The sequence below is a fragment of the Hyaena hyaena genome, unplaced genomic scaffold, assembly GCF_003009895.1.
Source record: "Hyaena hyaena isolate Hyena2069 unplaced genomic scaffold, ASM300989v1 scaffold_182, whole genome shotgun sequence".
In the NCBI taxonomy this organism is placed as follows: Eukaryota; Metazoa; Chordata; class Mammalia; order Carnivora; family Hyaenidae; genus Hyaena; species Hyaena hyaena.
Window position 1 is genome coordinate 1,702,999 of NW_024080814.1, and position 17,557 is coordinate 1,720,555.

The window sequence follows — 17,557 nt, forward strand, 5'->3', positions numbered from 1 at the left end:
CACACTTTGGGAACCACTGCAGTAGAACATAGTAGTGTAAGAGCAGGTACTTTAGAGACCTTAGGGAGACCAGAGTTCAAGTCCAGATTCTGCCTCTTCCTAGCTTAGTTCCCTTGAGCAAAGTAATTACTTCTCTGACTCTGAGTTTCCTTATTTGTAAAATGGATACAATAACACATTCCTCATTGGGTTACCAGGAGGACTCAATATGATAATGTGTATAAAGCTCTTAGCACATGTGTGGCACTTACTAAGAGAGCTGGTAACATCATCTATTTCATCCAAATCATGGTAACATCACTGCTATCATTATAAGGTTATATGTAGCCTTTAAAGCAATTAGAACAAGCTTCCTCAATACCTACGCTAAATAATAATGTTGAGAGTAAATAATGTTGAGGATGACCAAGAGGAAGACCATCCAGTATAGGCAAAAGCCAGAAACCATGCCTGCAAAACAGGACACATAAAATAATGACTTGACATAGAGATGGGCTAAATTCACATGTTCCCAAAAAGTGATGAAGTCCTAGAGCAGCAGATTGACATCAGTGAAAAATGGTGGAGGTAATCTGGAAGGAAAGTATATGGCAGATTGGACCTAAAGAATCATAGGATCTTAAGGTTGGAAGAGACTGGCAGTCATGTAGTTCACAGTCTTCAGTACCTGCCCGTGTATTTCAAGTAACAGTGTTCTCACTATTTTTTTTTTTTTGAGACAACTGGTTTCACTATTGTGTAACTTTAATTGTTAAAATTAATAAGATTAATTTGCTGGCATAGAGTGAGTTGCCTCACTAGGAGCAAGAGCTGGGGAGTCTGCTGGGGCCTAATCCAGTGCTTTTTCCATAACATCTCCTCAGATTTGTTATGACAGCTCATGTCTTTCAGTGGTACCTCTTCTGATATGGTTTCTGGGCTCCTTACTGTTTTCAGTATGCTTTTGGGTTGTCTCTAATCGTCAGTGTTTTAAAAGTATGACATTTGGGCTGGAACTCAGTGTTTCAGCCAGGGTCCGGCCAGCACGAGGCAGATGATTATTTTAGTAGGGATTATTATATTGGAGATTATTTTATTGGAGAACAATCTTATTTAAAAGGCAAATGAAATGAAATATTAGTATGAAGAGGCATTCATACCACCTGCCACCTTTCTCTTCATGTTTCTCTTGAGTCATTTCTACCAGTTTCTTTTTGTTTGCTCTTGGGTAAATCTCTCTAAAGAGTCTTCTTTTTAAAAAATATTTGTTTGTTTGTTTGTTTATTTCAGAGACAGAGGGAGAAAGAGAGAACAGGGGAGATGGGCTGGGGGAGAGAGAGAGGATCTTAAGCAGGCTCCATGCTTAGCATGGAACTTAACACGGGGCTAGATTCCTTGACTCTGGGATCATGACCTGGGCCCATATAAAGAGTTGGATGCTCAACTGACTGAGCCACCCAGGCTCCCCTAAAGAGTCTTTATAAGTGTCTTTCATATTCTTGTATTCTTGACACCCTTGTCTTTTATCTGCTAAGACCCATGTAAGAAAATCTTTCTGAAAGACTGTTTTGAATAAACCCGTGCTCGGTTTCACATACTTAATCCCATTCTGATTTCCTGACAGACAGCATCTGTGTTCTGTAAATACACCATATTTAGGCAGGCAGCAAGGGTATTAGACTCATGAAAAGCTGTTCCACTGTCTTTCAGAGCATGTAATAGAAGCTCACTTTGGTCTATGTTCCAATCTGGCTAAAATTGGTATTCATAGGGCAGAAATGCTTTCCTTTGCTGAGTCAGGGATTTGGGTCATTATTAGAAAGCACCTGAAGAAGAGTGGACAGTGGTCAATGTTAGCTTCAGACTGTATTTTTTGTTTTGAAGAAGTTTCCAATTGTACTATCAATTTCAAGATTTTTCTAATGACCAGCAGTACTCTTAAGTGATAAATTGGCAGAATGAAATTAGACCAAGAGATAACTTAGAGGTGCACCTAACACAGTATCATGTCATTGTTCCATTAATCACTGCTTAACAGAACAAATTGGAGTATTTTATTTTCAAATAGTGAGCCATTTCTGCCCTTTATTTAGCTTACCAAATATGTCAGAAGTAGGAGTATAGGTGAAATTTATATGCACTTTGAACCGCACTTTCCAAATTCTTTAATTTGATAGAATTAAGTTTTCTTTGCTTGATGATTTGATTCTAGAAATTTCTTGACTTTCTTAAATTAAAGGAGCCATTGACAAGTCTTATTTTAAAGGGTTCCTTTTATATGGACTTATTAGCTAGCATTGCAGGGAAGTGAAGAGTGAAGGACTCTATAAACCTTATCCTTTGTGCGGCACTTTTCCTTCATTTGTAATTCTATTTTTCTCCTCAACTTTCTGGCCAGGTTATATTGGTGGTGTCCACATGGAATGAATACTTGTTTGGCTATTCTTGATTATGCTTGTTTGGTCCCTGTGTTGCATCCTACTTTCTGCTCTTCAGATCATTTACAGCATTTATCATAGTTGATCAGTTCCTTCCTGACACACTTCTTCACTTGGGTCCCAGTATATCCTTTCCATTCTCTTAGCCCCCATCCTCATTGCCCACTCTTTCTTAAGTTTTTTTTTTAAAAAAGTTTTAGATGTTTTTATTTATTTTTGAGAGAGCATTTGGCTCAAGGTACCTTGTGTGTGTGTGTGTGTGTGTGTGTGTGTGCATGTGTGTGTTTTGAGAGAGAGAGAGAGAAAGTGTGTGAATGGGGGAGGGGCAAAGAGAGAGGGAAACACAGAATCTGAAACAGGCTCCAGGCTCCGAGCTGTCAGCGCAGAGCCCGATGCAGGGCTCAAACTCACAAATCACGTGACCTGTGCTGAAGTCTGATGCTTAACTGACTGAGCCACCCAGGCTCCCCCTTTTTTTTTTTTTTTTTTTTTTTTTTTTTTTTCTCTTTCCTCTGAATCTCTCCAGCTTCTAAATATTGGAATGTGCCAGACTCAAACCTTGGACTTACAATCACTTGCTTGCTGGTGTCACCATTCTTGTCTTTAATACCAGGCTGATTGACATTCGGATCTTTCTCCTGATGTCTAGTCTCATATATCCAACTGCCCGTATGACATCTCCACTTGGCAATATGACCTCAAGCTCCTCATTTACTCTTATGTCCCACTAAAAATTAATTTTTTCTCAAGTCTTTTGTATCTCATTAAATGGCAATTCCGTTATTCATTCTACGCATTTGAGCAAAAAACCTTGGTGTTACCTGTAAATTTTGTTTTCTTATACTCTAAGTCCATTCCTTTAGCAAATTCTACAAACTCTAAAATATTCAACACACGACTACTTCTGAACACTTCTGTCACTACCACCTTGCTCCCAGGTTCCATGAATTCTTATCTGGATTATTGCAGTAGCCTCTTCACCTCTTGCCCTCTTTTTTCATCTATTCTTTGCACAGCAGCCATAATGATTAAAAGAAGAAGAAGAAGAATGTTGGCTCAGGTCACTCCTCTGCTTAGATTCCTCCCAAAGTAAAACATCTACATGATTTGGCCTCTCCCCTGTTTACCCCGTGTCCACTTAATTGCCTCTAGCTAGCTCTCAGTTCCATCTACTGGCCATATTACTGCTCCTCAGATATGCTAAACACCTTTACATCTGCCTGGGATGCACTGGTTTTCCAGGTATCCTCAAGATCTCTTTCATGTTCCTACTTAAAGTCTTCCAAGAGCCCTTTATTCAGTACCCTCTGTGTAGCAACTCCTTCCCTCTCCTCCCCTCTTCACGTGCCCCAGTTTTCTTCAAAGAACTTATCCCCACATGACATTTTTATGTGCATTTGTCTTTCTTTCTACTGAACAAAGACCAACAAAGTCTTTGTTTGGTTCATTGCTACACACCTGACCTAGAACAGGGTCTCACACATAGTAGATACTCAGTATGTACCTGTGACATAAATAAATAGATGTCCACTGAGGTGAAAAATATTAAGGAAGTGAATTGGAAAACAAAGTGAGTTTAGTCTTAGCATAGAATTAAGTGGATGTATCAATGGAATGAAATAAATAGGCATAAACAGAGTTTTTACGTATGTACAATATTAATATATAATAAAGAAATTGCTGCCCAAGAGTAAGGAAGTGATTAGTTATTTTCAGGGATGAGCAAACTTTTTCTGTAAATGGCAAGGTAGTTAATATTTCAGCTTTTCAGGCCATTATCACAGCGGTTATAGCAATTACTAAAGGGAAAGAAGCCACAGACAATATATAAATGAATGGATATGGCTAGATTTGCCCCATGGGCTCTAGTATGCTTACCCCTGGATTATTAAAGTAATAATATAAGCTCCATTAAGGTGGTGATTCTTATATATTTAATGCATTGATAGATCCCAGGTAGATAGAACATTCTTGTCATGAATAGGCATTCAACAAAAATCATTGATTTGAACTAAATCAAAATGACATTTGAGGACACTGGTAATTTGGGGTAAAATGAACCCTGCTCCTAACCTAAATCATATAATAGCACAAACTGCAATTAGATTAAGATTTTAGATACAAATGTGGAACAATAAAAATGGATGGCAATATAGGTAGATATTTATCTGTCTTTAGATGAGAAAGTTCTTTTTAAGCATAAAAGCAGTCAATGAGAAGAGCTAAGGATAATAATAGACTTTTTGCTATTTGAAAATTTCCAATTTAAGGACATAAAAACATCACACATAGAAATAAAAAATATCAAAATAGAAAAAGTTACTTAATATTTTTAAAAAGACTTAAGTAATCTTTACATAAAGAACTTTTATGTATAGGTAAGAAAAGCACTCAAAGTTTAATAACGAAATGGATAAGACCGAGACGTTCATGATTTATAGGGGAGGAAATATAAGTAAACCCCTGAAACAATAGTCAACTCTAATAATTTTCTAAAAATACAAAGAAAAATGATATCCAGTTTCTAACTATCAAAATTGTAAGGGCAAAAAGACAAAAGTAAAGAGATAATATTAAATGTTGGTTCACATACTTTCTTGATGAGAATGTAAATTTATGCTGTCTTTCTGAAAAGCATTTTGGTAATAGATTAAAAGAAACCTTCATACCTTTTTAATGTGTCAAATAACTTACCTTCCAAGAATCTGTCCTCAGGAAATAATTAGAAATGATATCAAGGATTTATGGTCAAAGAAGTTCAACATGCTTTTATAATAATATACAGTAGGAAATAGTTTCAAAATTTAATAATAGAGAAATAGTTCAATAAATTATGATATATCTATAAGACTGATGTTACAGAGTCATTGAGATTATTTTTTGAGGAGTTTTAATAATGTGGGAAGGTTCTCATGGTTGAATGATGAGTATAATAAGGACAACACAAAGCTGGTTATCTAGAATAATCTCAGTTATGTAAAATATACATGGTAGAACACAAGAATTAGAAGAAAGGATTCTAAGAGGTTATCCATGTTTTTTTCTAGATTTTTGTTTTATGGATAATTTTTTCTTTCCATTTTGTGCTTTTCTATATATTTTCAGGGTTCCTACAATGAATACATACTGATATTAAGAAAAATATTACATTTTTTAAAAATGACTTTAGAATTCTGAAAAAGCCAACTGAGTGTACGAACTGATGCCTCACCTAAAAAGGAGGTGTAAAAAGCAAATGCTTGGAAGTTTGGGGCTCATGAATGAAGGAATGCAAATGTAAATAAAAATGTGCTGTCATCCCAGTTATATAGAGGAGCATGTTTACTCTGCATGGGGAATACAAAAATGATCCTTAGGACTTGTGCTTTTGGTCTGTGTAATCACAATTATGTCACTGGCACTAGAGCAGCCTTCTTCTATTGGGTAGCAACTTGCCACATCTAAAATTAAATTTTAATTAGGTAAAATTAAATCAAATAGAAAATCCCCTTCCTCAATAGCACCAGCTACCTTTCAGGTGCCCAGTAAGCACTTGCGTGGGAGGTCACAGAAACAGATCCATCATTGCCAAAGGTGCTACTGGACAGTGCTGCTCTAGCCTGTGGTCACGTATTTACCCCGCCCATCACCTTTGGAGGAATAGGGGTCACTTTTAGAGCTGAAGGGAGAAATGACATTATATATGCAAGGAGAGAAAGGTTGGACATAATTATGTCTAGAAATGTTGTTTAATCTTTGTTTTTTGGCAGATGGTTTTATACCTACTGTGTGCTGAGGACCTTGCATGGTGAGCAAGTCAGACTAGTTTCCGGTGTCCAGGGACTTATATTCTACTGGTGAAGACAGATTTTCACTTGCTCTTCCCCTCAGAAGCCTCCAGGACTGTTTCCTCCCTCCCCTCGGTTTTTTATTAAAATGTCACCTTATCCAGAGAGGTTCCCCAAGCAATTTATATAAAATAGTGATCCTCAATTATACCCATTCCTTCTGTAGCATGAAAAAGGTGCTGTACTTCTCCCGGTACAGCCTGCCCTTCTGTATTTTTCTCTAGAGTCTTCTATCTGCTCTGTTTTGCCCTTATATTATGTGTTTATTAGTTTGTCTATTTTGTATCTTTCTTAATTAGAATAAGGGCTCTCCTAGATTAGGGACTTTGTTTTGTTGGGTTCACTGTTCTAACTCCTACTCCCATATTTAGCTCCCATTTAAATAATAATAGTTTAATACTTTAAACAAAGGACTTGAAAAATAATAATACATGGAGTTTGAGATTGCTTTAACATTTTATAGTATTTTGCAAATATTTTAAAATAATGACACATGGAATATACCAGAGATAATTAAAAAGTAATTAGTGACATGCTATCAGACAAACCTCCAGCAACCTAAGAGTGAGACAAGAAATTGCTATTCAGTAAGTGTTTGGAGGACAGTTGGATATCAATATCAAAACTGATCAGAATCCATAAGTCAGGTCACTACAACAGCAAACTCCCAGATAGCATAAAAAGTAAATGGGAGTCAAGATGTATACAGGGGTGGAGAAAGACTCCAGCAAAAACTAGAACAAAATGTATAGAATATCCTTTTCTTTTGTGGAGGGGAGCTTTTTCCTTCTTTATATTAAATAAATAGAAATGATTTAAATAAAAAATGCTCAGAATTCTAAGAATGATTTGACACAATGAGATGTAATGGAATGAACATTCTAAATAAAAAAATCAGAATATGAAAATATATGTGAAATGACAATCAAAAAGAGCTTATTATGAAAAATATGTTAAAATGACACATATTGTATCAGTCATTATCCAGGTCTTATTTAAAGTGGTGAGAGGATTTGAAATATTCTGTACATGACAAAATAGGCATGAAATGAAGGCATGGAAAAGGCCAAGACTCATGAGCAACGTCAGAAACACAAAATAACTTTTAGGTGTCATAAATGGGCAAAGATAATGATAATTTGCAGGTAGAACAGCCAGTTTTAGCAGGAACTAGATGGCATACTCCAGGAGATGTGGGCAGTGTGTAAAGGACGGAGAAGGCCCAGGGGGGCACCCAGGAATTGGGAACAATGCAAAGCTCTTTGCCCCCAGGCCTGGAGGGGCAAGGGCAGTGCATTGTCACTGGAGACACTACAGAAGGGCTCAATGGGGCCGTCCCCAGACATGCAGACTTTGCGGAAGTCTCTGCGAGGAGACGGAGATGGGGTTAGAGGCAGAGGCCTGATAGGCACCTGACTTCCTCCTCTTCCACTCTGTTCTCCCGCTAGTGCCCCATGTCAGCTGAGGCCGAGAGGAGCCTGAACACAAGAGCTGGTTGGTACTAACAAGGGGACACCTCGTGTATCCACAAAAAGGTTGTTGATAGTATTGCAAATTCATTATTTTAGAGGGTCAGCCCAGGAACAGTACAAAAATGACCTATATATCCTGATCTGGCGATTCCTCTTTTGGTGGAATATACCCCAAGAATCTGAAAGTAAAAATAATAATGTTGCACACTTCTTTATGGTTGCAAAAAAAATGGGGGGAATCACACAAAAGACTAGCAAGAAGCAATACCAAGAAAATAAGAAAAGGATTTGTATTTTGGGGTATGTATACTCAGTTTATTCCCAAAATGGATTAAAGCATGATGGTGGATTAAAATGATGGAATAAATATAACGTTTTAAAATAAGTGTTTCAAAAATGGCATGGGGTGTGCTTTATAGGAAATAATGGTATGTGAGTAATATGTCTTAATAGATTGAAACTGAAGATAAATGAATTACACATAAAAGCTAATTTACTGTGATATCATTTTTTGAATCATTTCAATCTTTCTTCCAAAAGGAATGAGGCAGTAAAAATAAATAAAAAGATAGAGAAACACTGTTATATTTTGGGCTCTTTTTTTTCCCTGGAAAGTTTTAAAGAATTTTAGTGAGAAAGGTGACTTCTTGCATCTTTCGACTATCCATGATATTACAATGTAGGATGCAAGGCTCTAGAGGTACAAAAATGTTATTATTCATATGGGACAGAAGAAAGATCTTGAAAAATTATTCGAATCTCTTGTTTGAATGAATTGACGAATAGATTCCAGTCTGTAAACCCAGACTTTTCATTACCCAGGATTTTGAGGAAAGTCTTTATGTAGAAATAGATTACTTTTACTAATCCATGGGCTAAAGCAAATTTCTGAGAGGCTCTTTAGCAAATGTCCACTTGCAGGCAATTCAATGCGATACTATAATAGCCCTGGAGAGCCCCACACTATTGTGTGAAATGTCACTGGATGTGGAAGAAGTTTATTTGGGCTGTTAATGGTAGAATTGGTCTGCTACCTCTTCAACTTTAATATATTTTTTATCTTACAAATCAGAAAATTTCAGTATAAAAGCCAGCACTGGGAAGATACTAAACAAAATAAATCCTGCCGCATATTCATCATGGGAAAACTAATTTATATTAGTTCTGGGATCACATTCAGTTTTAGTTCTGATGTTCCACAAATTAGCCTAACCCAATGTTAACTCGAAACAGCATAAGAATCTTTTTATTCTCTCTTATTCTTTAAATTTTTAAAATTAATTGATCCATTCATTTCCCAAATATTTATTGAACATGTTGTTTATGCCAGGTATTATGTTCTATGCTGGAACACTAACCAAAAGATTATATAATTTGACGTAATTTATTTCCTTTAATTGCACTGTTCTCTGCAGTAGCTGTGAGTTAGTTCTAGTGCAGCCCTGTCAGGTAGTTACCACTTAATAGATGAGGAAAAAATGAAGAACCTGATAGGAAGTGACTTAGAAGGAAAACAATCCCTATGCCCTTCCTGTTACTTCCGCTCGGCAAATGCTGTTATTTTCTAAACTAAAACACTGGGACACACATTTGATAAGGGAATTGTTCTGTTTTGTGAACTTATTTGTATGACAGGTTCTAAAGCAATATCAAATTAAATTATACTTACTTATTCTTTTGATTAATCACCTTACTGAAAAGAAAAAGATGATGTAGAAATTTGGATTGTCTAAGAACATCTGGACATCAGGCCGCCATATTTCCCCACCATCACTTTGTGAATATTTAAACGCTGTTACTCTGCCTCAGGTTCTCACACCCTATACCCTCCCCCTCCCGCTTTTTTCTTCTTTTTATCTTCAAAGTTTCTTTTTGTTGCCCAGCTTTTTTTCTTAGTTTTTAATCACGTATCTTCGCTTTTGCAACTTGTCTCCCCTGACATACTTGGAAATTTGTATTTTGTTTTACAAAATGAGCAATTTCTGCCTCATTTAATCATAGGAAGAGCAGGGCAGAAACCAGGCCTGTGTTCTTTTCTGATTTATGCTTAGTATGAGTATTATCTCTTCTTGCTTAGCCTACTCAAAGAAGGAAACATACAAAGGCACACTTCCATGCTTCCCAGTTAATCTATGGATGAAAAGGTCAAAGTGTTGGAAGGAGTTTTATCTTCTTTCAGCTTTCTATTTTCCTTGCCAAATATTTTCTCTTGGCATCTCCTATTGGGGCCAGGTATTAGAAGTGAAAATATGTAGAGATATAAACCCCCATTAATCACATTCACCCCTTTCTTATAATGACTGTTTCCTCTTTGATTCGCTCACATTGGGTTGAAGGGTGTCTTCCAGGAAAGCCAAGCCTGGGGACAGAGGGTGATGGTTGGGGTGCAAGGGTGTGGAGGAGCAGAGCAGGAGAATGGAGCTGGGGTCTATGAAAGAATTCTGGTCCAAGGATGAAATGACAACCAAACTTAAAGGAGCAGAAAATTTTAATAGATTTTAGGTAGAAATGTGTCTATTTAGAGCAACTTTCAAAAGCAGAAGAATGTTATAAATAACTACTTCTGGACAATTTTTAGAAGATTCTGGTATTCGTATTTCAAAGATGTGCTAGAACAGAGTGAGTTGTTCTGTTTTTCTCTCCAGGTTTGCAACACAACCACAGACAGGAAGCATGCAGACACGTTCTTGGAGAAGTGTGTGACTGAGTCCATAATGAACATTGTGAGCGGCTTCTTTAATTCCCCATTTTCAGACAATAGTACAAGCCTCCAGGTAATGTAAACAAATACAAGAGTGTTCTGTCACACACTTTACTTCCCTTGTTTGACTAGGAAAAAAGTTTAATCTGACCAGGAAGTTGTTTCTTACACTTCTGAAAGTTATTTTTCTCTCCCGTTATTTATCATTATGCCCCTTTCTGAGTTTACCAAGGTTTATTTTAAGTAAAAAGGTCCCATCTTCCATCATCAAAATGAATTGTTCCTGTTCTCTTTCTAAGCGTAGTAGGAAGGTTCATATCAGTATATTGGCTGTTTGCCAAATAGTGCAATAAATGATTCTTTAAATGGATAGGCATTCTGACTCAATAATGCCACTTTAGTAATTTATCCTCAAGTTATTAGCAGAAATTTATATACTAAGATTTTCATTCAAGTATGTATAATACTTAAAAATTGGTATCAACCTTAAATGTCTATGCATAGAAGAATGGCTAAATAAATTATGGTGTGTCTGTTGGGTGGCCTATTATATAGCAATTGAAAATCGTGTTTTATTTTTATTTATTTATTTATTTTAAAAAAATTTTAACATTTTTTATTTATTTTTAATTTTTTTAATGTTTTATTTATTTCTGTGAGAGAGAGAGACAGCATGAGCAGGGGAGGGTCAGAGAGAGGGGGAGATACAGAATCTGAAACAGGCTCCAGGCTCTGAGCTGGCAGCAGAGAGCCCGATGCGGGGCTCAAACTCAGAGACTGGGAGATCCATGACCTGAGACGAAGTCGGACGCCTAACCGACTGAGCCACCCAGGCGCCCCAGGAAATCGTGTTTTAAAAGAAATATTTATGACTAAGGAAAATGATTATAAAGTAATATGAAGTGAAACAGGCCCCAGAATTACATTATAGAATCATCCAAATCAGAGTGTCTGAAGAATATATGTGCATGTATATACAGAAAAATTCAGGGCGTAGATAGCTTCAAAATGTTGATACTGATTATCTCTACATGGTAGGATTATTGGTGATTTTCATTTCTGTGGTTTCCACATATTCTACATTGATTGTGTATTACTCTTATAAAAATACCATTTCAGGGGTGCTGGGTGTCTCATTTAGTTAAGCGTCCGACTTCAGCTCAGGTCCTGATCTCCCGGTTTGTGAGTTCTAGCCCCACGTCAGGCTCTGTGCTGACAGATCAGAGCCTGGAGTCTATGTCAGAGCCTGTGTCTCCCTCACTCTCTGCCCCTCCTCTGCTCATGATCTGTCTCACTTGCTCTCTCAAAAATAAATAAACATTAAAAAAATTTTTTTAAATACTATTTCAATTATACTTTCCATAGGGCAAATGTTGAAACTATTAGAATCATATGAAATTGTTTCTGTAGGTCATATCTCTTGTACTTTCACATCACATGAAACCAAAACATATAGTCAATCAAACAAACGAACCCAGAACACCTGCTCTATTTATACTTGGAAATAAACCAGAGATTATTAAAGAAAATACTTATTCATGTCATTGGCTTCCAAAAATGCCAATTTCTTTCTCATTAAGAATGTAGTTAAAATGCAAATCATCAATTTTCTATAGTGTCTGGGACAGGGCCTGTCACGAGATGGGTATATTATAAGTATTTGTTGAATGAGATGTCCTTTAAATGGCACTGACACTCCAAAAGAGCGGATTGGAGTTTATTTTGATGCACGTCTTTGATAATGCATACATCCGTGTCAGGAGCCTTAATGGTGCAGTGGTCTATTTGCGTACTTTCTGCTTTCAGACACATCAGCCAGTTTTTATTCAGCTGCTGCAATCTGCCTTCAGGATTTACAATTGCACCTGGCCAAATCCAGCACAGAAATCCTCTGTGGAGTCTTGTATCAGAACTTTGGCTGAAGTGGGTAAGTCAGAATGTCAGGTTTTACGTGTTTTTACACTTCGTTAAAGAAATTGGGCTTTTGGCTAGTAGGCGATACAAGCGGCTTTACAGTTTGCAACTTAATAAGAAAGCAGGTATGGTGAAGGGCAATGACCAGCAAACGAGTCTGAATGTTGCACGCTTTGGGGGAGGGGAATATAATTCTTTTTTTTTTTTTCAAAATTTCAAAATTTATTTATTTTTAATTCTTGTATTTCTAAACTTAAATTTTAATATTGTATATGACACTTTAATATAGCTCAGTAAGATTTTGCGGGAATGAGTTTAGTTCATTACCTCAGATTTCATTATGGACTTGTCTCGTCCGTTAAGTGGCCTGGCATATTAATACCTTCATAGGGCAGTGGGACCTTTTAAGGTTTTTTTTTTTAGTTTTCCAATGTTGTTTGAAATCCATCAGTATTTACTAAGGGTCTGTTGTATGTAGAAGCCTTCAGAAACTGCAAATGTAATGGAAGGTAAGAGGATTACAGCTAAGGGAAGGTTAGTAGATTTCAGAGTTTCTCATAAATTTCTATTTCCTTCCTTCCTTCCTTCCTTCCTTCCTTCCTTCCTTCCTTCCTTCCTTCCTTCCTTCCTTCCTTCCTTCCTTCCTTCCTTTCAAATACTGGATTTAAAAGAAACAGCTGAGCTTGACCATTCTCTCAACTAGTGGTGGTTCTGCAGACATTGGGAAGGGCAGCCTACAGGGTATGCAATCACCTCTGACATTTCTTGAGCACTCGCCTTGTGCATTACTAAGCAGTTTACTTGCATTGTTCTCATTTAATGCCTGTATAGGTTCTTTGTTTATTTACATTTTACAATTGAGAAAAATAGAATTTTCTAGATTAGGTAACTTGGCTAGGGTTAGTTATAGTATGTGTAAGTACTTGATAAACAAATAAATGATTTACTAATTAATGACCATCTAAATTTTGTCTTTCCTCCATCTGCACATTGGCCCAACTGACTGTATATTAACAAGATTTAATGACTGATCAGTTTTAATTTGAATAAGTAACCTAAGATAACCTAAGAGGATCAGTTAAAAAATATTAGAACTAAGGAACTAATAGACTTCATCTCAGTTGTTTATTGTAAGTAAGTATTAAACTCGATAGATTTTCTATATACCAAAAAGGAACAGACTACACTGTGTAAAACACATTATTCACAATAGCAATAAAAATATTAAATACTTAAGACAAAAGTTAACGAGAAACACAAGAAAATAGTGTAATACTATATTGAGGGCTATAAAAATGTATAATAAATAGAGAGCTTTACTCTTATTGGATTTAAAACTTCCTTTCGTAAGGATGGTGGCTCTCCTCGAATAATGGATACGTGTAATGCTTCAACACCCAGGAGCCCCCCTCCACACACATCCTCCCTCCTCATGGCCTCCTTGGGCTTAGGTACCACACGTGAGGCCAGACCCCCCACAGGTGTGTCCCCTGGCAGCCTGGCCTTTGATGCCCCCCCTATGAAGCAGGGCTCCCTCCTTACCTCCCATGGGCTCCCACAGTCTACCTCGAGCTGCCGACAGACCTTCTTTCCACCAGCATGGCCTCTGACTGTGCTGGTCACTCCTTCACATGGTCACATGCTCATCACCCCTGATACCCCGTGCCAGGCCGTCCCCGATCATTGACACGCTCCTCACTCCTCCACATTCTAATTCTCCACCCCCGGCAGCCTCCTACATACGCACCTTCTGCTTCTTTTGGGCTCCGAAGCTCTGGATCACATCCTGTGTGTGTGCCCTTCTTGCTCAGCACAGACACTCAACTTTGCTCTGCTCTTCCTAAAGATTCAAGGAATGAACCTTCAAGAACAGAAGGGAAGAAATGAGGGAAGAGGCCACAATATGTATTGTGGTTAAAATGACCCAAAAAAGACCCTAATTCTTACTTTAAAAAGACACACATAACAAAATGTCCAGAAGGCTATAAACAAAATATTAACATTGATGATCTGAGTGATGAAATTATAGGTGAATCTGGTTCTGTTGTTCATACTTTAGTATAACTTCTGAATTTTTAATGATATACTTTTTAGGCTATAATGAACCATTACTAAAAGCATTTTTATTTGGATGAAATCATCTGGGAAATATACTAGCCGTTATAAGATAAAATCCAAAGGAAAAGCAAAGCAATAAGATTATGCTTTTTCTTTTTTTTAACAGGAATACATGGTCTTAGCTGCCAAGTATATATCTGCCTTTTACATGTTAAGGCAGCCTGTCTTCTTCCTTCTTTCTCTCTCTGTCCCCCTCCTCTCCCACCTCCTTCTTTTTCTTCTCGTCCATCTTGTCCTCCTCCTCTTCCTCCCTCAGTATTTAGCAAATGCAATGGAGGAAAAATACCAGTTGGCCCTACACAGAATAGAAAGTGTGCTGTTCATAACACTTAAAAATTGAGATGAAGAGGGGCGCCTGGTGGCTCGGTCGGTTGAGCGTCTAACTCTTGGTTTCAGCTCAGGTCATGACCTCATGGTTCCTGAGATTGAGCCCCAAGTCAGGCTCTGTGCAGACAGCACGGAGCCTGCCTGTGATTCTCTCTCTCCCCCTTTGGCTCTGCGCCCCCCCCCCATGAATAAATACACTTAAAAAAGATTGAGATGAGGAACTTGAACCATAATGACACGCCGTGCGTTGCTTTCCATCTGAGCTCTGACATCAGTGGTATTTCTTGTGCTGTCAAACCAGTTCTTGGAGAGCAGGATGGGCCAGTTTTGGGTATTTAAAATAGTCACCAGCACCATATGAGTCTGAAGATATCTTTTCTTTCTAAGTTATAAGATTGCATTTTCTATCAATCCTCTACTGGCTTGAACCTTATGATTTAACAGAATATTTTAGTGACTTTTTGCATGCTATAAAGACATGGGTGATAGGGAGTCTAAAAATTAATTATACCTAAGTCTGTTATCAAGGTAGGTGTGGAAGGGTGGTGCTTTTGTGTAAAATCTCAGTTTATCTTTGTGAGAAGGCATGTTTTCCTTCTCTTCCTCATTTGTCCTTTCCACTCGAGCAGTTATGAAGCCCTAGAAATTTTGTCCCTACTGTCCCTCTGCATTTGTAACTGTCCTCCATTCCCTTCATTAAAGCTCTGTTTAACCCTCATGACTTCCTTCCTGGACCACTGTAGCAATGCAGTGTTCTCTCCTGTCTTTCTTTACTTAAATAAATCTGCTACCAGAGTAATCCTCTTGAAGTGAACTTCTCTCTGTGGGTTTATAAACATGAACAACAAAGTCCCCAGCCTTCAGCACCATCGCTTTGTCTAACAAACTGAGAACAGATTTCTTTCCTTTTTTTAAAAAAATTATTTATTTATTTTGAGGGAGGGAAGGGGCAGAGTGAGAGGGAGAGAAAGACAATCTCTCAGGAGGTTCCATGCTGTCAGCACGGAGCCCGATTCAGGGCTCGGTCACACGAACCGTGAGATCATAACCTGAGCCGAAACCAAGAGTCGGACGCTTACCTGACTGAGGCACGCAGGCGCCCGTGTGCACAGATTTCTTCCTGTAACGTTCATGGTCTCTGGAGCACAGCCCGACCTTACCTTTCTTACTGCTTTGCCCGCCGGCACCCACACAGCTCACGGGACAGCAGATTCAACAGTTAGGCCCTTGCCTTGCTCAGGCTGTAACTTACCTTCTGTGTCTCTATCTGGTTCTTTTTCTTTTCCCCTCCAGTTTCCGTCACTGCCGCCTGTCGGCATCTTTCCCGTTATTCAACATGTTTTGTTCCAGTTTCTCCATAAAAGCTATTCTTAACTCCCCTGTCTAGTGCTAAGCTTGTCCCCCTTTGACCACTCACGCTTTTCTGTGGTCTTTATTTGATCATAGTTTATCTCATTCTACATCCTCGCCTTAGTTCTCCGCTTAGACTTTGAGGGACAATGATTATGAAGGGCCAGTCACAAAGACATTGATAAAAAACTACTGTCTAGGATGAAGAAGGTAGACAGCGAAGCCTGCTTTGTGATGGTGAGACCACATCTCTTTTTGCCTGGGCACGGATGCTGTTCATAGAAAAACATACTCCCAGTGAAAGGTGTTCAGAAGTGAGCACCCACAGGAGTGAAGTGATCTAACCGCAACTGACTTGAATGGTGATTGCAAACATTTGAACTATTTAGTCAAAGAGGAGAAATCTGAAGGAGAACGTAAGAATCTTTTGACATTTGAAGGTGATAATGAACTTCTTTTACAGGGATAGGGTTATAACTAATATGTGGCAGCTGCAAGAGACAGATTTTTGCCCTACTCTAAAGGATAACTATTTTACAGTGAGTACTCTTTTAAAACCTTAGGGGTCACATTTGATTTTTCTATGTTGTTCACTCCCATTACACACAATAGCAGGTTCTACTGGCTCCATTTCCAAAATATGTCTTTTTTCTTTTCCTTGCATGACACCCCGGTCCACATTCACCATCATGTGACATGGACTACAGAAGCATGTTCCTACTGAATCCCTCACCCCCGTCTGGCTGCCATCCATTCCCGACACAGCAGTTAGAACGATTGTAAAATGCACATCAAATCATCTCACTTACCTACTCTCCACTGCGCTTGAAATTCGTATTCCTTACCATGGCTTAGAAAGCCCTTTATCATGGGGCGCCTGGGTGGCTTAGTCGGTTGAGCGTCCGACTTTCGCTTAGGTCATGATCTCGCGGTTCGTGGGTTCGGGCCCCGCGTCGGGCTCTGTGCTGACTGCCAGCTCAGAGCCTGGAGCCTGTTTCAGTCTGTGACTCCCTCTCTCTCTGACCCTCCCCTGCTCACGCTGTCTCTCTCTCTCTCTCTCCTAGAAATAAATAAAAACCTTAAAAAAAAAAAAAAAAAGAAAGCCCTTTATCAGCTGAGCCTCCTCTCCTTTATCTACCTTTCCTTCCTTCCTCACCCACCTCTGCTGCTCCGCCCACACCGCCTTCCTCCTCGTTCTAATCTACACCAGAGTTTTTCTCATCTCGGCATTTGCATATGCCGTTTCTTCTATCTGGATCCTCCCCCTGGGCATCCTCCCCTCTGGCCCGATTGTCACATGCTCAGAATGTAAGTGCTCCGTGAAATGTTCCAGAACATCCCATAGGCAGTGTCCCATCTGCTTCCTGCTCCTTATCCTATCTTACTGTTTTATTTGCCTCTTAGCACTTATCCCTATTTGAAAGCATCTTG

General features: G+C 38.4%; 1 protein-coding gene across 4 annotated transcripts in view; it reads left to right on the top strand.

The window, feature by feature from the left end:
- Positions 1-17,557, top strand: part of ITPR2 (inositol 1,4,5-trisphosphate receptor type 2) — a 501,862-nt gene that overhangs the window by 234,306 nt on the left and 249,999 nt on the right. For all 4 annotated transcript variants that reach the window (XM_039240789.1, XM_039240790.1, XM_039240791.1 and 1 more), the window contains exons 33-34: positions 10,362-10,490; positions 12,224-12,344. In XM_039240789.1, the coding sequence (XP_039096720.1) occupies positions 10,362-10,490; positions 12,224-12,344 (250 nt within the window). The remainder of the gene's footprint in view (positions 1-10,361; positions 10,491-12,223; positions 12,345-17,557) is intronic.